The following is a 21,618-nucleotide window of genomic DNA, read 5'->3' as shown; positions in this document are numbered from 1 at the left end:
CAGAGATGTGTCTGTGGTCCCTGACTTATGGTAAAGCATACAGTATTTTCAAGATCAGGGCAATGGGACAGTGGTGAGGTAAGCAATTCAACACAGCTGTAGATTTCCTGTTCATGCAGCTTTTGCTGAGCAACTTAACCAATAGGTCTGCTTTGGTCATTATCTCTGAACTCCAGTTGATACATTTTCAGTATTTCTCCAGCATGCAAGGCAAAGTAGCTCTCCAATTAAACTTGAATTGAGTCACAGACTGTGAAATGAGACACAAAAGCCAGAGCAGGCCAGTACAGACGTCATTTTCTATTCGCAAAGCCCAAACAAAGAATGGAAAATAGACATTTAAAATACTAGCCCAAACCTCAACCCAAGGCTAATCAATACTAGACCAAACCTCACCCCAAGGCTAATCAATGCTACACCAAACCTCACCCCAAGGCTAATCAATGCTACACCAAACCTCACCCCAAGGCTAATCAATGCTACACCAAACCTCACCTAAAAGCTAATCAATACTCGACCAAACCTCACCCCAAGGCTAATCAATGCTAGACCAAACCTCACCCCAAGGATAATCAATGCTAGACCAAACCTCACCCCAAGGCTAATCAATGCTATACCAAACCTCACCTCAAGGCTAATCAATGCTACACCAAACCTCACCTCAAGGCTAATCAATAGTAGACCAAACCTCATCCCAAGGTGCAGTACCACTAAAAGAAAGAGAATAGCTCTATCTCATATTTTCTTGCCAAAATTATTTCCTTGTGAATCAGTGGGATATTATTATGCACTATACAGGTTAGGTCATAGAGCCTAACGACGGGTCCAGAGGTCCTTTCAGGTAACTAACCTAATGTACAGGAGTGCAGGGCTCCAGCTACAGTCAGTGACTAATGTGATGTTAGCTACCGCTGAGCATTGCATTCCTGCTGAGTCGGCCTGGTGCTAGTAAAGCCTAGCCCTCTGCTGCCTGCCAAAAATACAATTAATATATTATGGGATGAGTGAGGTTGCCTCACAATTTTACCATAGAGAGTCACCAAAACAGTTTTAACATTGCTGGCATAATGTACTGTACCAAATGTTTCATTGCCAGTCATGTTTGTTTTTTCGTGACAATACCTCAGAAACAAAGCTGTCACAACCACGCTCATGAATAATAGTGCATTTGTGTCATCAGTAGAGGACTAGATCTGATTCTGTGACGGACTACGTCATTAGAATTTCCATTTGGTTAGGCGACAAATCACCATAAGCACTCAATCTTGCACGACAACTGCAATGAGGACCATATTAAGGTCCTATTTGCGAGACAGAGTTCCCTCCTCCACTTCCTCTCCCCAGCCCCAGGTTTCCTGCTGGGAGTTGGTAATCTCTCCATGATCTAACCAGCAGAAACAAATGGACGAGTAGGCTGGAGGAGGCCAGAGGGAGTCAGGGAAATGGACAAGAGGAAGCACAGGGGATATTAGTCTCTATGGAGCACAGTGGAGATCTCTCGTGTAAAGACCAGCATGAGATCCAGCTACACCCAGCATGGAGCCACTAGCACGTCGTCCCTCACAACACTTTGCTGAACGTCCTGGGGTCAACCACTGATGATACATACAGTGCCTTGCGAAAGTATTCGGCCCCCTTGAACTTTGCGACCTTTTGCCACATTTCAGGCTTCAAACATAAAGATATAAAACTGTATTTTTTTGTGAAGAATCAACAACAAGTGGGACACAATCATGAAGTGGAACGACATTTATTGGATATTTCAAACTTTTTTAACAAATCAAAAACTGAAAAAAATACAGCTGTAAGTCGCTTGGGGTATGTCTCAGTTTTGCACATCGAGAGACTGAACTTTTTTCCCATTCCTCCTTGCAAAACAGCTCGAACTCAGTGAGGTTGGATGGAGAGCATTTGTGAACAGCAGTTTTCAGTTCTTTCCACAGATTCTCGATTGGATTCAGGTCTGGACTTTGACTTGGCCATTCTAACACCTGGATATGTTTATTTTTGAACCATTCCATTGTAGATTTTGCTTTATGTTTTGGATCATTGTCTTGTTGGAAGACAAATCTCTGTCCCAGTCTCAGGTCTTTTGCAGACTCCATCAGGGTTTCTTCCAGAATGGTCCTGTATTTGGCTCCATCCATCTTCCCATCAATTTTAACCATCTTCCCAGTCCCTGATGAAAAAAAGCAGGCCCAAACCATGATGCTGCCACCACCATGTTTGACAGGGGGATGATGTGGTCAGGGTGATGAGCTGTGTTGCTTTTACGCCAAACATAACGTTTTGCATTGTTGCCAAAAAGTTCAATTTTGGTTTCATCTGACCAGAGCAACTTCTTCCACATGTTTGGTGTGTCTCCCAGGTGGCTTGTGGCAAACTTTAAACAACACTTTTTATGGATATCTTTAAGAAATGGCTCTCTTCTTGCCACTCTTCCATAAAGGCCAGATTTGTGCAATATACGACTGATTGTTGTCCTATGAGTCTCCCACCTCAGCTGTAGATCTCTGCAGTTCATCCAGAGTGATCATGGGCCTCTTGGCTGCATCAGTCTTCTCCTTGTATGAGCTGAAAGTTTAGAGGGACGGCCAGGTCTTGGTAGATTTGCAGTGGTCTGATACTCCTTCCATTTCAATATTATCGCTTGCACAGTGCTCCTTGGGATGTTTAAAGCTTGGGAAATCTTTTTGTATCCAAATCCGGCTTTAAACTTCTTCACAACAGTATCTCGGACCTGCCTGGTGTGTTCCTTGTTCTTCATGATGCTCTCTGCGCTTTTAACGGACCTCTGAGACTATCACAGTGCAGGTGCATTTATACGGAGACTTGATTACACACAGCAAGAGGGGGAATAGAAAGATGAGGACGAGGAAGTGGAAGAGGATGAATAGAAAGAGGATGAAAATGATGAAGAGGAAGAGGAGGAATAAGAAGAGGATTTCTAGGAAGATGAGGAAGAGGATGACTAGGAAGAGGATGAATAGGAAGTGGAAGGTGAGGATGATGAGGAAGAGTAGGAAGATGAAGAGGAGGACGATAAAGAGGAGGAAGACGATGAATAAGAAGAGAATGAATAGGAAGAGGAAGATGAGGAAGAGGATGAATAGGAAGATGAGGAAGAGGAAGAATAGGAAGAGGAAGAATAGGAAGAGGATGAATAGGAAGAGGAAGAGTATGAATAGGAAGATGAGGAAGAGGATGATGAGGAAGAGGAGGAAGAGGATAAATAGGAAGATGAGGAAGAGGAAGATGAGGAAGAGGATGAAGAGGAGGAATAGGAAGATGAGGAAGAGGATGTAGAGGATTAATAGTGAGAGGATGGAGGGGAAGAGGAAGAGGAGGAATATGATGAGGATGAATAGGAAGATGAGGAAGAGGAAGATGAGGAGGAAGAGTATGAATAGGAAGATGGGGAAGAGGAAGATGAGGAAGAGGAAGCGGATGAATAGGAAGAGGAGGAAGAGGGTGAATAGGAAGATGAGGAAGAGGAAGATGAGGAAGAGGATGAAGAGGAGGAATAGGGAGAGGATGGATTGGAAGAGGAGGAAGAGGAGGAATAGTAGTAATGGCAAAGAAATTCCCGAAGAGGACAACGTTGACTAAACCTGGAGGAACCAGTGGTTGGCTCTCCTAACGCCAGGCTGCCAACAAAAGGATTTACACACCAGACAAGAACAGCCCACAGACTAGCAGTGTGATCAGATGGACTGGGTTTATAGGCTCCTATCACTTCACAGTTATCAGTGTCGGGAGTTTAATAGCACTGAATCCCCCCTTTACCTGCCTATAATACTGAATCCCCCCTTTACCTGCCTATAATACTGAATGACCCCTTTACCTGCCTATAACACTGAATGACTCCTTTACCTGCCTATAACACTGAAGCCCCCTTTACCTGCCTATAATACTGAATCCCCCTTTACCTGCCTATAATACTGAATCCCCCCTTTACCTGCCTATAATACTGAATGACCCCTTTACCTGCCTATAACACTGAATCCCCCTTTACCTGCCTATAACACTGAATGACTCCTTTACCTGCCTATAACACTGAATGACTCCTTTACCTGCCTATAATACTGAATGACCCCTTTACCTGCCTATAACACTGAATGACTCCTTTACCTGCCTATAATACTGAAGCCCCCCTTTACCTGCCTATAACACTGAATCCCCCCTTTACCTGCCTATAACACTGAATGACTCCTTTACCTGCCTATAACACTGAATCCCCCCTTTACCTGCCTATAACACTGAATCCCCCCTTTACCTGCCTATAACACTGAAGCCCCCCTTTACATGCCTATAACACTGAATCCCCCTTTACCTGCCTATAATACTGAATGACTCCTTTACCTGCCTATAATACTGAATCCCCCCTTTACATGCCTATAATACTGAATCCCCCTTTACCTGCCTATAATACTGAATCCCCCCTTTACCTGCCTATAATACTGAATGACTCCTTTACCTGCCTATAACACTGAAGCCCCCCTTTACATGCCTATAACACTGAATCCCCCTTTACCTGCCTATAATACTGAATTCCCCCTTTACCTGCCTATAATACTGAATGCACACAATTTAAAAGTCTTGACATACTACCGGATAAAACACTCGAATAAAGAAGAATAAAAGTTTGGAGAGTCATCTGACCTAAACAAATGTTGGGGCTCAGTCACGATGTCTTCAGATGTCATCACCTGTCACTCCCTTCACAACACACCGCTTGTAGCAGGACTCGTATGTCATGGCCAGAGCAGAGAGTTCCACTGTTGACTGAGAAATTGGATAGCTTGATAGTCCACGAGTCCAGTGAGTATTCTTATTTTTTGGCCATAAAGCAAAAAAAAAACACAAAAAAAAAACTGTTAACCCGCTGAATAAATCTAGGAAATTGAGCTTTTCCTTTCAAATGTTTATTTTTCAACATAGCTATATCCTAAGGAAAATATCTAAAAAAAAAAAACATTACGGCTTCTGGAAAAAAAGGAACCTTCTCAATAGACGAGCGAGAAAACAGATCCGTTGGATCGTGAGACAGTGAGGAAGGGTCATGTTTTGCTGATACAGGATGCCATTCCTGTCACTGTTAAAGAGCATCTTCCAAAGAGGTCTCACTTCCTGAAGCACTTCTGCCAGGCCAGATTCCCATTTCATAATGTGTCGTGTAGCGATGGAAAGTTTGAGAGGGTGACATGGGCTAAGTCCTGCTGAATGGGCCTCGAGATAGTGTAAGGAAGGGCTGGGCCCTATCTCAACAAAACAGACGACCCCTGACCTCTAAAGTGTGAAGCAGGGATGTGAACATAAGGTAGGCCTCTGTGAATGACCTCACCGTACTCTGGCAACATGGGCCTGGCTGGGACACACTGAAATAGCATGAAATCACAATAAACACGACAACCAAAACATGCACGTGGAAGGCAGAAAGGATGGATGGGATGATGGCTGGATGATGACACTATGCACCAGTGGCAGGATGGGGTGGCGGCTTCGGGAAGTCGAAAGGAGGTGGAGTGCGTTTGTTCATACATAACAACTGGTGTGCTGCTTCAAGTGTGAAGGAAATCTTGTGCGTTTGTTCACCTGATATAGAACACCTCATGGTGAGCTGCAGACCCTTTTATCTACCAAGAGAGTTCTCATCCATAATGGTCACGACTGTCTTCATCCCTCCATAAGCCAACACCACTCTGGCACTCAACTAACTGTATGGGGTCATAAACAAACAACCTCCCACCTGGACAAGAGGGGAAATAACTATGTGTGAATTCTGTTCATAGATTACAGTTCAGCGTTCAACACGATAGTCCCCTCTAAGCTCATCACCAAGCTATGGCCCCTGGGACTGGACCTCTGCCTACATCTACCTCAAATACCTTTAATACCCTGTACATTGATCTGGTACTGGTACTCCCTGTATGCAACTCTACAATGATCTGGTACTGCTACTCCCTGTATGTAACTCTACAATGATCTGGTACTGCTACTCCCTGTATGTAACTCTACAATGATCTGGTACTGCTACTCCCTGTATGTAACTCTACAATGATCTGGTACTGCTACTCCCTGAATATAGCAGCATATGTTACCATTTTATTTTTAAACTGCATCATTGGGAAGGGCTCGTAAGCAAGCGTTTCAGGGAAAAGTCTACACCTGTTGTATTCGGCGCATGTCACAAATATAATTTTATTTCATTTTATGTTGATAGATTACATTAAGTTGATAGCAATTATCCAACATGGTACACTATAATGGAAACTATCAAGATCTTATCAACATTGACAGATTGTTTACCGTCAGCAATAAATTATATCCATCCTTACCTCACTGACTACTCGGGACAGTTATTCTGTAGCAGACTAGTCAAATGGTGTTCTATTCTGTCTGTGTCACGGTTTTCTTCTATCTCCTCCTCTGACGACGAGGTGTAGCAAGGATCGGACCAAAATGCAGCGTAGTAATTTTCATACATGTTTAATAACGAATAAACACAAACAATACAAAACCAAGAAACGAAAACCGAAACAGCCTAGACTGGCGCAGACTGGCGCAGACTAACACAGAGACAGGAACAATCACCCACGAAACACTCAAAGAATATGGCTGCCTAAATATGGTTCCCAATCAGAGACAACAATAAACACCTGCCTCTGATTGAGAACCACTTCAGGCAACCATAGACTTTTCTAGATAACCCTACTAATACACCATCCTGATACCTACAAAACCCCAAGACAAAACACACCCCATAATAAACCCATGTCACACACTGGCCTGACCAAAATAATAAAGAAAACACAAAATAATAAGACCAGGGCGTGACAGTCTGGTAATCTCTAAACCCTGCTCAAGAACAGAGGACTATATAAGGAATATCAAATCAAATTTGATTTGTCACATGCGCTGAATACAACAGGTGGAGACCTTACAGTGAAATGCTTACTTACAATCTCCTTAACCAACAACGCAGTTCAAGAAAAATAGTTAAGAAAATATTTAATAAATAAACTTAAGTAAAAAATAAACAATAAATAAGTAACACAATAAAATAACAATAACGAGGCTATATACAGGGGGTACCGGTTAGTCGAGGTAATTGAGGTAATATGTACAAATAGGTATGGGTAAAATGATTATGTATAGATAATAAACAGCGAGTAGCAGCAATGTAAAAACAAGGGCGGGGGGGTAATGTAAATAGTCCGGGTGGCCATTCATGAATTGTTCAGCAGTCTTATGGCTTGGGGGTAGAAGCTGTTAAGGAGCCTTTTGGACCTGGACTTGAATCCGGTACCGCTAGGACGCCATGCGGGACACACTAATGGTATCTGAGCCTGGTTCTGGTGCCAGGTCAGAAGGCCAGAGGTGACTCACCTGGAAGTCCTCCTGGGGGAACTGCAGCATGTCCCGGAGGACATCACTGAGAATCTGGGTCTTCCTCTGGACAAGAACAGTCTCATAGTCCAGGGGTTCGATAACTTTGGGCTTCACCTGGGGAACACATAGACACAACATGCTGTTAATATACAGGTATTTACACAGACAACATGCTGTTTTCAAAGCCGACCAGAGGAGTGCTTTGAAAAGGTGGATATCTCTTTTAGGGAGGACTTTCTCAACTCTAACACACAACATAAAGTTGGCTGAGTCTCACTGTGGACTTCAAAGGGAGAGCTAAGAAGTGAACTTGGGCCCTGGTCAAAAGTAATACACTTTGGGGCGCAGTCAGTATTGTAAGTTGAGCTCAGAGAATCTGTAGCTGCTGGGGCCCTTCTCACACATGCTATCTGTTAGTGACAACCCTATGAGGGCTGCAGCCTGCAGCCGCCCACAGAGAACACATCCGCCTTTACTAGCTCCCTGATGGAAGGCAGGATCATTATGACATCACTCTCTGACAGCTAACACACAGCTCTGATGGAAGGCAGGATCATTATGACATCATGTCACTCTCTGACAGCTAACACACAGCTCTGATGGAAGGCAGGATCATTATGACATCATGTCACTCTCTGACAACTAACACACAGCTCTGATGGAAGGCAGAAACATTATGACATCACTCTCTGACAGCAAACACACATCTCTGATGGAAGGCAGAAACATTATGACATCATGTCACTCTCTGACAGCTAACACACATCTCTGATGGAAGGCAGAAACATTATGACATCATGTCACTCTCTGACAGCTAACACACAGCTCTGATGGAAGGCAGAAACATTATGACATCACTCTCTGACAGCTAACACACATCTCTGATGGAAGGCAGAAACATTATGACATCATGTCACTCTCTGACAGCTAACACACAGCTCTGATGGAAGGCAGAAACATTATGACATCATGTCACTCTCTGACAGCTAACACACAGCTCTGATGGAAGGCAGAAACATTATGACATCACTCTCTTGACAGCTAACACACAGCTCTGATGGAAGGCAGAAACATTATGAAATCCCTCTCTGACAGCTAACACACAGCTCTGATGGAAGGCAGAAACATTATGACATCACTCTCTGACAGCTAACACACAGCTCTGATGGAAGGCAGAAACATTATGACATCACTCTCTGACAGCTAACACACAGCTCTGATGGAAGGCAGGATCATTATGACATCACTCTCTTGACAGCTAACACACAGCTCTGATGGAAGGCAGGATCATTATGACATCACTCTCTGACAGCTAACACACAGCTCTGATGGAAGGCAGGATCATTATGACATCATGTCACTCTCTGACAGCTAACACACAGCTCTGATGGAAGGCAGAAACATTATGAAATCACTCTCTGATAGCTAACACACAGCTCTGATGGAAGGCAGGATCATTATGACATCATGTCACTCTCTGACAGCTAACACACAGCTCTGTCCCGTCACTAAGGACACGTTACAACTCAACACCATGGGTAAGAGCTACACTATTTAATGTTTAGAAAACACACATGATATCTATATATGAATGTTTGAACCTCACCGTCCAAACCATCTGGTTTTCTGATTGATATGATTACAGTTAGCTAAAAACATCGAACTGTTATGTAATCAACTTTCTGAAGAATTTTAAAAACAGAATTGTGACGCATTGTTGTTCATATCAACATCAGGCCTTAAGCAGATAAGAATGTAGATTTCATTCCAGAGGGAATCAACTGTAGCTTTTGCGTCTCACGTAATGTCTTCTGCTTGGACAAGCTGTACCACAGCAGGCAGTGGAGTTACATAAGATACCCCATTGTGCTGCTACAGACCACATCCATCACTGACGATGACAATGTCCATCGAACTATATGAATTCACTGAAACACAAGGGACTTTGCTATATGGTAATGTTGGTGGTATTATCATGGTAGTGTATACGTGTCACATCCTGACCTTAGTTCCTTTTGTATGTTTCTATTTTAGGTTGGTCAGGGCGTGAGTTGGGGTGGGCATTCAATGGTTTTGTTCTATGTTTGGTATTTCTATGTGTTTGGCCTGGTATGGTTCCAATCAGCTGTCAATCGCTGTCTCTGATTGAGAACCATACTTAGGTAGCCTGTTTTCCCACTCTTGTTTGTGGGTGGTTGTTTTCTGTTGAGTGTATGTCACCTTACAGGACTGTTTCCTGTCTTCCATTTCACTTTGTTATTTTGTTTTTGTGCGTTCAGTCAATAAATTATGACGGACACTTACCACGCTGCATATTGGTCCGAACCTTCTTACTCTTCCTCAGACAAAGAGGAGATTCGTTACAATACGATATGGCACAGTTCAGACATCCACTCATCAAGCAGTAACAAAACATAGTGGTCATAGAGGCACAGAACACTTGAGACGACTAAATCTATACATTATCAACAACTTGAGACGACTAAATCTATACATTCTCAACAGCTTGAGATGACTAAATCTATACATTCTCAACAACTTGAGATGACTAAATCTATACATTCTCAACAACTTGAGACGACTAAATCTATACATTCTCAACAACTTGAGACGACTAAATCTATACATTCTCAACAGCTTGAGACGACTAAATCTATACATTCTCAACAACTTGAGACGACTAAACCTATACATTCTCAACAGCTTGAGACGACTAAATCTATACATTCTCAACAGCTTGAGATGACTAAATCTATACATTCTCAACAACTTGAGACGACTAAATCCTATACATTCTCAACAACTTGAGACGACTAAATCTATACATTCTCAACAGCTTGAGATCTCAGAGGGAAATCTATACATTCTCAACAACTTGAGACGACTAAATCTATACATTCTCAACAGCTTGAGACGACTAAATCTATACATTCTCAACAACAGTCCACTGACAAGTGCACTAAACCTATACATTCTCAACAGCTTGAGGGACTAAATCTATACATTCTCAACAGCTTGAGATGACTAAATCTATACATTCTCAACAACTTGAGACGACTAAACCTATACATTCTCAACAACTTGAGACACTAAATCTATACATTCTCAACAGCTTGAGACGACTAAATCTATACATTCTCAACAGCTTGAGATGACTAAATCTATACATTCTCAACAACTTGAGACAACTAAACCTATACATTCTCAAACAACTTGAGAGGACTAAATCTATACATTCTCAACAGCTTGAGACGACTAAATCTATACATTCTCAACAACTTGAGACGACTAAATCTATACATTCTCAACAACTTGAGACGACTAAATCTATACATTCTCAACAGCTTGAGATGACTAAATCTATACATTCTCAACAACTTGAGACGACTAAACCTATACATTCTCAACAACTTGAGACGTGCGCTAAACCTATACATTCTCAACAACTTGAAGACACATAAATCTATACATTCTCAACAGCTTGAGACGAGCTAAATCTATACATTCTCAACAGCTCCGGTAGAGACCAGGACTTTGGGTTGATCAGCAGTACAGTTGCATCTAGTTTGATGATCTCAGAGGGAGAGTCTTGTTAATGGACCAGTTTTAAGATGTTTTGCAATACAGGCCATGAAATAACACAGTCAGCACCTTTAGTGTTGACTGGCATTATGATCCCTGTTTTTGTCCCTTTCACAGTCACAGTCCACTGGACAAGTGCACGACAGTGAGGAAAGGGTGTCTTTATCTGCTCCTAGCCTGTGAGGGCATTATCAGACATTCTTCAGAAGAGTGCTGGCTTATCCAAGCATGAATATACACACACACACACACACGCACACAGTTGTGACGCCACGCACGAGCACGCACGCACACACACACACACACACACACACACACACAGCAGACACACACACACACACACACCAGACATTTACATTGACACACCCTTTGTTTTTACACTACTGCTACCTGTTGCTGTTCATTACCTATGCATCGTCACTTTACAAATGACCTCGACTAACCTGTACCCCGCACATTGACTCGGTACCGGTGACCCCTGTATATAGCCTTGTTATTGTAATGTCATTTTTTTTTTACTTTTTTGTTTTGATTACTTTTTAAAAAACTTTAGTTTATTTATTAAATATTTTCTTAACTCTATTTCTTGAACTGCATTGTTGGTTAAGGGATTGTAGGTAAACATTTCAAGTTCAGGTCTACTCCTGTTGTATTCGGCGCATGTGACAAATAAAATGTGTTTTGATTTGCCTATTGTCAACCTGCCTCCCACTGTCCACATGATGAAATTATGTACAGCACAGCACAGTACAAACCACAGTACAGTACAGCACAGTACACCACAGTACAGCACAGCACAGTACAGCACAACACAGCACAGTACAGTACAACACAGAACAGCACAGTACAGCACAGCACAGTACACCACAGCACACCACAGTACAGCACAGCACAGTACAGTACAGCACAGTACAGTACAGCACAACACAGAACAGAACAGTACAGCACAGCACAGTAAAGCACAGTACACCACAGTACAGTACAGTACAGTACAGCACAGTACAGTACAGCACACCACAGCACACCACAGTACAGCACAGCACAGTACAGCACAGCACAGTACAGCACAGCACAGTACAGTACAGCACAACACAGAACAGCACAGTACAGCACAGCACAGTACAGTACACCACAGTGCACCACAGTACAGCACAGTACAGTACAGCACAGTACAGTACAGCACACCACAGCACACCACAGTACAGCACAGCACAGTACAGTACAGCACAGTACAGTACAGCACAACACAGAACAGCACAGTACAGCACAGCACAGTACACCACAGTACAGTACAGTACAGCACACCACAGTACAGCACAGCACAGCACACCACAGCACACCACAGTACAGCACAGCACAGCACACCACAGCACACCACAGTACAGTACAGTACAGTACAGCACACCACAGTACAGCACAGCACAGCACAGTACAGCACACCACACCACAGTACAGTACTGTATTTTCATCTCTGAGATAGTAGGTCAAGTGGTTCTTTGTAGCTCAGCTGGTAGAACATGGTGCTTGTAACACCAGGCAGTGGGTTCGATTTGCAGGACTAGCATACGTAAAATGTGCGCACGCATGACTGTAAGTTGCTGTGGATAAAAACGCCTGCTAAATGGCATATATTATAATATTACATGAGGGCAACCAGAGACTTACCACAAACCATGGGTAGTGTGGCTCGGTGACAACATGGTTAAATAGTGCATATGATTTGAAACAGAAGGGCAACTATTCCTTATTAACAACTAGTGCCTCTGGGAAGATGTAGCCTTTTGATAGAAACGGCCGTTCTACTCACCATAGAAACTGCCGTTCTACTCACCATAGAAACGGCCATTCTACTCACCATAGAAACGGCCGTTCTACTCACCATAGAAACGGCCGTTCTACTCACCATAGAAACGGTAGTTCTACTCACCATAGAAACGGCCGTTCTACTCACCATAGAAACGGCCATTCTACTCACCATATAAACGGATGTTCTACAGAACAAGGCCAGTTCAGAGGTTCTAGACTAGTCATGAAGCTGCTAGCAGAACAAGGCCATTCTAGACTAGTCATGAAGCTGCTAGCAGAACAAGGCCAGTTCAGAGGTTCCAGACTAGTCATGAAGCTGCTAGCAGAACAAGGCCATTCTAGACAAGTCATGAAGCTGCTAGCAGAACAAGGCCATTCTAAACTAGTCATGAAGCTGCTAATAAAACAAGGCCAGTTCAGAGGTTCTAGACAAGTCATGAAGCTGCTAGCAGAACAAGGCCAGTTCAGAGGTTCTAGACTAGTCATGAAGCTGCTAGCAGAACAAGACCATTCTAGACTAGTCATGAAGCTGCTAGCAGAACAAGACCATTCTAGACTAGTCATGAAGCTGCTAATAGAACAAGGCCAGTTCAGAGGTTCCAGACTAGTCATGAAGCTGCTAGCAGAACAAGGCCAGCTTAGAGGTTCCAGACTAGCCATGAAGCTTCTAGCAGAACAAGGCCAGTTCAGAGGTTCTTGACTAGTCATGAAGCTGCTAGCAGAACAAGACCATTCTAGACTAGTCATGAAGCTGCGAGCAGAACAAGGCCATTCTAGACTAGTCATGAAGCTGCTAATAGAACAAGGCCAGTTCAGAGGTTCCAGACTAGTCATGAAGCTGCTAGCAGAACAAGACCAGCTTAGAGGTTCCAGACTAGCCATGAAGCTGCTAGCAGAACAAGGCCAGTTCAGAGGTTCTAGACTAGTCATGAAGCTGCTAACAGAACAAGGCCAGTTCAGAGGTTCTAGACTAGTCATGAAGCTGCTAACAGAACAAGGCCAGTTCAGAGGTTCTAGACTAGTCATGAAGCTGCTAGCAGAACAAGGCCATTCTACACTAGTCATGAAGCTGCTAACAGAACAAGGCCAGGTCAGAGGTTCCAAACTAGTCATGAAGCTGCTAGCAGAACAAGGCCCGTTCAGAGGTTCTAGACCAGTCATGAAGCTGCTAGCAGAACAGGGCCAGTTCAGAGGTTCCAGACTCGTCATGAAGCTGCTAACAGAACAAGGCCAGTTCAGAGGTCTAGACTAGTCATGAAGCTGCTAACAGAACAAGGCCAGTTCAGAGGTCTAGACTAGTCATGAAGCTGCTAGCAGAACAAGGCCAGTTCAGAGGTTCCAGACTAGTCATGAAGCTGCTCTGACAAGGCCACAAGAGTTCCAGACGCCTGACATCACAACAGTTATGCTACAACACACCAAACAAGGAATATTGAGTGCTACAGATATTTGACTGTAAACAATATCGTCAAGCACTGCTGAAATGTGATGAAGTAGCACAACCATTTCAGCTACCACTTAAAGTTTCCAACCCAAAACATGTGGTAAAGAAATTCAGCCAACTACTAAAGTCACTTTTAGTGTCTCAGCTGAAACCATTGCTAGGTTATCCCCTCATTCCGTAACTTACCACCACCTGCGGTACTGCCTCCACCTCGGCTCCAGCCAAACTCTTGTACTGCTGGGGAGAGTCAATCACCAGCTCCTTCTTAGGGGCTTTGTTAGCCCTTCCTTGCATTGTCAACAGCTGTGGACACAAATGTCCTCACTAGATCCCAAAGAGCAGCAACAGGTAGCCAGCATGTCCAGCGGAGGGTAAAGGTAGGGAAGTTCTCCTGCGCCCCTATAGCTCTCTCTCTCAGACCACTCTGTGTCTGAATTTCTGAGCCTCCCAGTCCTAGACTCACACCCAGGCTACGGAGAGAGACGGCCCCTCCCACACTCAGCTGCCTGCCTTCCTGGGGGAGTTACAGCCTTCGCACACAAACACAGACAGACAGACAGACAGACAGACACAGACACACACACACACACACACACACACACACACACACACACACACACACACACACACACACACACACACACACACACACACACACACACACACACACACACACACACCTCTTCCTTCTCCTCCACCTACAGTCATCTGACCCCTCAGCTTCCAACCTGGACTTTAATGACACGGACTGGCAACGCCAGACAAAGATGACACCTTCCATTCCACTGGTCTTCTAGTTCAAGGGACTGTCCAGTCCAACAGCTGTAAATAGAACTGCTTCCCATTTCAGCATGGAGAATAACATAGAGAAGTAAGACTATAATAGAAAGGGAGACTAGAATAGTGTACTTCCATCGACATACATTGTCATTTATTCAAGGAATTTGACAAACATCTAGAGAATTCCTATCTGTGATGGAACACACTTATACATCAGCAGAACTGATGAGAAGTGGTTTTCCCCATGTCAACATCAGTTATCAACTAGAATCAACTCCCCAGATTGAGTTTGTAGCCATTTTTCACACATCCTGACCCACATAATCTGCCATTTTAACACCAAATCCTGACCCACATAATCTGCCATTTTAACACCAAATCCTGACCCACATAATCTGCCATTTTAACACCAAATCCTGACCCACATAATCTGCCATTTTAACACCAAATCCTGACCCACATAATCTGCCATTTTAACACCAAATCCTGACCCACATAATCTGCCATCTAAACACCAAACTCTTTTCTCCTGATTGAAACTCAGTTTGAAACTGATTGAAACTCAGTTTGAAACTGATTGAAACTCAGTGAGAAACTGACTGAAACTCAGTTTGAAACTGATTGAAACTCAGTTTGAAACTGATTGAAACTCAGTTAGAAACTGATTGAAACTCAGTTTGAAACTGATTGAAACTCAGTTTGAAACTGATTGAAACTCAGTTAGAAACTGATTGAAACTCATTTAGAAACTGATTGAAACTCAGTTAGAAACTGATTGAAACTCAGTTAGAAACTGATTGAAACTCATTTAGAAACTGATTGAAACTCAGAAACTATTGAAACTCAGTTTGAAACTTTGAAACTCAGTTAGAAACTGATTGAAACTCAGTTAGAAACTGATTGAAACTCAGTTAGAAACTGATTGAAACTCAGTTAGAAACTGATTGAAACTCAGTTAGAAACTGATTGAAACTCAGTTAGAAACTGATTGAAACTCAGAAACTGATTGAAACTCAGTTAGAAACTGATTGAAACTCAGTTTGAAACTGATTGAAACTCAGTTAGAAACTGATTGAAACTCAGTTAGAAACTGATTGAAACTCAGTTAGAAACTGATTGAAACTCAGAAACTGATTGAAACTCAGTTAGAAACTGATTGAAACTCAGTTAGAAACTGATTGAAACTCAGAAACTGATTGAAACTCAGTTAGAAACTGATTGAAACTCAGTTTGAAACGGATTAAAACTCAGTCTGAAAGTGAAGACGCACACCTTATGAAAATCTCCAGATATACAGTATGATTGCATCTATAGAGTCAACAAGGTCAACAGTTCAATTTGTATCTATCTGTCCACTGTATGTAGCTCTGAGCTGTAGATCTTTATGTGTTCTTTCTGCTTCCTGGTGGTCATGGGGTCTCACCGGGGCCCCAGAGAGAGATTAGGCTTGTCTTCTGTCTGCAAAAGCCTCTGGTTGTTAATCATCCATCTACCAGAGGGGCATTTCAAGTGCTAACCCACCTCCAAGTAGGTTCGACCCTCCAGATTCCTCAATTGGCCACAGCAGGGAGGATGTTACCTTTTCACACTTGTGTCTGAGCTCAACGCAAGGGGGCAGGACCTCGGTGAGGACTACAGCTGTTCCCCTACCACTGCCCCTCTGCCCGAACACTCAAACTCCGCCCCCCTGTCCCCACACTTAACCCCCGTCCCCCTGCAACCCACTGGCCTCTGTACACAGAACCCCCGTCCCCAAGGCATAACCCCCCGTCTCCCACTAGACCACTCACATGCTGGAACCCCAGGCCCTGAAATACACAACCTTCCTCCAGCTTCACCCCCCCCCCCCCCTCCCAGGTTGGCGACACGGAGACTCAGAGAGAAGGGGACTGGGGAACATCACAGTGGAATGAGTTACATGTCTGTCTCTTCCTGAGGGAAAACAGTGGCAGCTCTCTCTAGGTTTCACAGAGCAGCGATGAGTCATCTGAGTTCCTGTCTCTGGTGAACAATGTCTGCAATGTGCCTTTGGTGCGAGACTGTCATCACTCGTACGACTAACAAACCGATGAATGACAAGTCTTTATAGGCCAACATTAAGGCTGTACATTGTTCATTATGTTATACAGTATGTATAAGATCTACCCGTTTGCTGATGTAATGCAAGGTCCATCCCACCACATATTAGTGACAAAAGTCTTGTTTGGATGTTGACTCTCGTAGCAAACAACTAACTCGCGACCAAGTACAGTAATCTAGCTACTCCTCCTGCACGCCACAACTCCATGAGGAATGTCACCAGACATGCTTTCAAACACCCACTTGTTTACTGTGTCACGGTCTCAGAGGAATCCAAATTAATTACTGTGCTGTTTATATCGATTGTGACATTTACAAATTAGCATGATGTCAACAATTCTTGAACAGCAATGACACAGTCATTGAGACGAGCACAGCACCCAGGACACAGTCATTGAGACGAGCACAGCACCCAGGACACAGTCATTGAGACGAGCACAGCACCCAGGACACAGTCATTGAGACGAGCACAGCACCCAGGACATAGTCATTGAGATGAGCACAGCACCCAGGACACAGTCATTGAGACGAGCACAGCACCAGGACACAGTCATTGAGACGAGCACAGCACCCAGGACACAGTGAATCAAGACAAGACAAAACAAGACATCTGCTCTAATCCCTAACCGGGTAGTTATATATATATATACCAGTCAAAAGATTGGACACACCTACTATTCAATGGTTTTGATTGATTTTGTACTACCAGTCAAATAATTGTGACACATCAAAACTACTCATTCAATGGTTTTGATTATTTTATTTTGAGAATATTTTCCATGTAGAACATTGTAGAATAATAGTGAAGACAAACTCAAAACTATAGGAAATAACACATATCCGGAGTCATGTAGTGACAAAAACCACCCCCCCCCTTAATGACTTAAACAAAAGTGGCTGTTTTTCAGAAGGTAATTCATCGCTCTGGATAAGAGCGTCTGCTAAATGACTTAAATGTAAATGTAATGTAAATGTAGAACCATGTAGAACCATGTAGAACCATATAGAACCATATAGAACCATGTAGAACCAGGCAACTGTTCCATAGTAAATTCTTATTATATTCTTATTATTATCATACTAGGCTATACTATTCCCTAATAAATTATTGCTACAGTATACCTGGTCTTTGTCATAACATTATCAAGGTGCAGAGTAAGTAACAAATATGGCTGTTTTTCAATTTGCATCCATAAGGTTTAGCTGTGTCTTGAAGATACTGAATATGATTGATAGTGTGATGATGCACAAAATCAGAGAAAGGGACAGAATTCTGCTTCAGTATTCTTTGTGTTTCATCGTTACTTCTTCCCTTCATTGCCATCCAGAGTTGCTTCCTCTGTTTAAATGATCTATATCAGCCCTAGACTTTTATTGAGTTTCATTCTGCATCATCACTGAATCACCGTGTTATCTATTTTGGTAAATATGAGGAAAATTGACATTGTAGGGCCTATCACACTGCATCTGGAACTAGAGGACAGTTATCAAATTGTGCAATGATTAGCAGTCTTTTCATTGTGACTTTTCCTCAGCTCAGTATATCGATGATAAGGTTAGCACATAGTAAAACACCCTCAACTAATCACTCTCTTTAGACTGCTATGTCAGATCAGTCCACATCTACACCACTGCTATGTCAGGTCAGTCCACATCTACACCACTGTCAGGTCAGTCCACATCTATGCTATGTCAGGTCAGTCCACATCTACACCACTGCTATGTCAGGTCAGTCCACATCTACACCACTGCTATGTCAGGTCAGTCCACATCTACACCACTGCTGTGTCAGGTCAGTCCACATCTACACCACTGCTATGTCAGGTCAGTCCACATCTACACCACTGCTATGTCAGGTCAGTCCACATCTACACCACTGCTATGTCAGGTCAGTCCACATCTACACCACTGCTATGTCAGAAGGGTTTTTTCTGGATCAAAAGGGGGCTAAGGTGGTGGGTGTGGCAAAGGGTGTGGCAGGGGGCGTGGCAATGGGCACAGTCAGCATGGCAGAATTCTGTAGAACATTTTAGAGGCCCCATATTGGTGTTTTTTTTTACAAAGTGAAAAATGTTTGCAATTTAACGTTAATTTCCTGCAATTCTACACATTGAGTCATAGAGCTGAGAGAACATTTTGGAGTTTTAAATCTAATTTCCAAGGATTCTACATATTCTGCCAAGTAGCTGAGAGAAAATGTTGCAGTTTTAAAGATAATTTCCTGCAATTCTATGCATTTTGCCATGGCTAATGCTATGTTATTTAACATTTAACATAACAACTATATCAATATTGTTCAATTAATTGTTTTTAGAATTTTCAATTTTCCGTACTGTTTAGCTTTTATTATGGTGATGGTTTGTTCTCAAAGATTATATTATAAAAAAAATATATAGGTCAATTTTCCTTTCTACAGCATGCCCATGATATATTCGCCAAGGTTGAATATTATGGAATATAATGTAATGTAACTCTATCAGAAAATGTTAGAGTTCCAAACAGCAGGACAATGATGTGTACAATGTAGCTGTCAGAGTCAAACAAAGCCCCTGTTGCCAGGGAAGGTGTTGGTGCAGGAGCATAGCTAGATAATGTTCTCCTGTCCCAGTCAGAGTGTCAGAGTGTGAGAGAGATGGCCACGGAAAACGCCTTAATGTTATCAGCATGTCTGGAAACACTCCCTCCTAGGCAACTTCACAATGGCCGGAGACGACACACATACTGTAGGTAGGAAGTAATCCTAACAACAAAAACAAAACAATTCCCGCTTTAGCTAGACAGCTAGGGAGCTAAGTCTGTTGTTGTTTCGCTGTGCTTAGGTCCAGAATGTAAAAAGAGATGTGGGATTTTTATTTATTTTATTTAACCTTTATTTAACTAGGCAAGTCAGTTAAGAACAAATTGTTATTTACAATGACGGCCTACCAAAAGGCAAAAGGCCTCCTGCGGGGGCTGGGATTCAAAATAAAATGTAGAACAAAACACACATCACGATAAGAGAGACACCACAACACTACATCAAGAGAGACCTAAGACAACAACATAACATGGCAGCAACACATGACAACACAGCATGGTAGAAACACAACATGACAAATACATGGTAGCAACACAACACGACAACAATAAGGTAGCAACACAGCATGGCAGCAGCACAACATGGTAGCAGCGCAAAACATGGTACAAACATTATTGGGCACAGACAACAGCACAAAGGGCAAAAAGGTAGAGTGAACAATGCATAACGCGAAGCAGCTACAAGTGTCAGTAAGAGTGTCCATGATTGAGTCTTAGAATGAAGAGATGGAGATACAACTGTCCAGTTTGAGTGTTTGTTGCAGCTCGCTGGTGAACAAAATCCAATACAGTTAAATAATCACTATCTTTTTTGGGCCAATATAAAATCGATATTTGATTACAAGTATCAATTTGTTTCTACTATAGGTAACTAACAATCAGCCAACAGCATACCACCCTGTATCCCACTGTGGGCTTGCCACTAAGCATGGTCGGTCCTGGTTGGTCCCTGGATGGGAGACCAGATGCTCCTTGAAGTGGTGTTGGAGGGTCAGTAGGAGGCACTCTTTCCTCTGGTCTAAAAATATATATATCCCAATGCCCCAGGGCAGTGATTGGGGACATTTTTTTTACTCAACTTTTTCACTCCGGACGTTTTATCGACAGCAGAGTCTCACAACTCAATCGCTTGTTGAAAACTGTTTTCTAACACTCCCAAAAGATAGAATTTGCAGATAATTGTCCCTCTTTCTGGGACTCACCCACAAACAGGACCAAGCCTGGCCTGCTGAGGAGTGACGGACTCCATCCTAGCTAGAGGGGTGCTCTCATCTGATCTACGAACATACACAGGACTTCAACTCCCCTAGCTCCACAATGAAATAGGGTGCAGGCCAGGCAGCAGGCTGTTAGCCAGCCTGCCAGCTTAGTGGGGTCTGCCACTAGCACAGTCAGTGTAGTTAGCTCAGCTATCCCCATTGAGACCGTGTCTGTGCCTCTAGGTTGGGCAAAACTAAACATGGAGGTGTTCACCTTAGCAATCTCACTAGAATAAAGATCTCCATTCCTGCCATTATTGAAAGAGAATTGTGATATTGGCGTCACATCTCAAAATAGCCTCAGGCTCATTAGCATACTTAATGTTAGATCCCTCACTTCCAAGGCAGTTATAGTCAATGAACTAATCACTGATCATAATCTTGATGTGATTGGTCTGACTGAAACATGGCTTAAGCCTGATTAATTTACTGTGTTAAATGAGGCCTCACCTCCTGGTTACACTTGTGACCATATCCCACATGCATCCCGCAAAGGTGGAGGTGTTGCTAACATTTACGATAGCAAATTTCAATTTACAACCCCCCCCCCCCCGACGTTTTCGTCTTTTGAGCTTCTAGTCATGAACTCTATGCAGCCTAATCACTTTTTATAGCTACTGTTTACAGTCCTCCTGGGCCATATGCAGCGTTCCTCACTGAGTTCCCTGAAGTCATATCGGACCGGGTTGGATGCGCGCT

General features: G+C 43.0%; 1 protein-coding gene across 16 annotated transcripts in view; it reads right to left on the bottom strand.

Moving 5' to 3' along the window:
- Positions 1 to 21,618, bottom strand: part of LOC135547680 (dedicator of cytokinesis protein 9-like) — a 188,269-nt gene that overhangs the window by 93,877 nt on the left and 72,774 nt on the right. For 12 of the 16 annotated variants that reach the window (XM_064976902.1, XM_064976903.1, XM_064976894.1 and 9 more), the window contains one exon: positions 7,390 to 7,506. In XM_064976902.1, coding sequence (XP_064832974.1) covers positions 7,390 to 7,506 — 117 coding nt within the window. Of the gene's footprint in view, positions 1 to 7,389; positions 7,507 to 14,410; positions 14,637 to 21,618 lie in introns of those variants that run through there. The other 4 variants (XM_064976905.1, XM_064976904.1, XM_064976895.1 and 1 more) reach the window with 1 other exon arrangement.

Source organism: Oncorhynchus masou, chromosome 10 (assembly GCF_036934945.1).
Source record: "Oncorhynchus masou masou isolate Uvic2021 chromosome 10, UVic_Omas_1.1, whole genome shotgun sequence".
NCBI lineage: Eukaryota > Metazoa > Chordata > Actinopteri > Salmoniformes > Salmonidae > Oncorhynchus > Oncorhynchus masou.
Note: the sequence above shows the minus strand (reverse complement) of the source record. Positions and strands in the feature narration are given on the sequence as shown.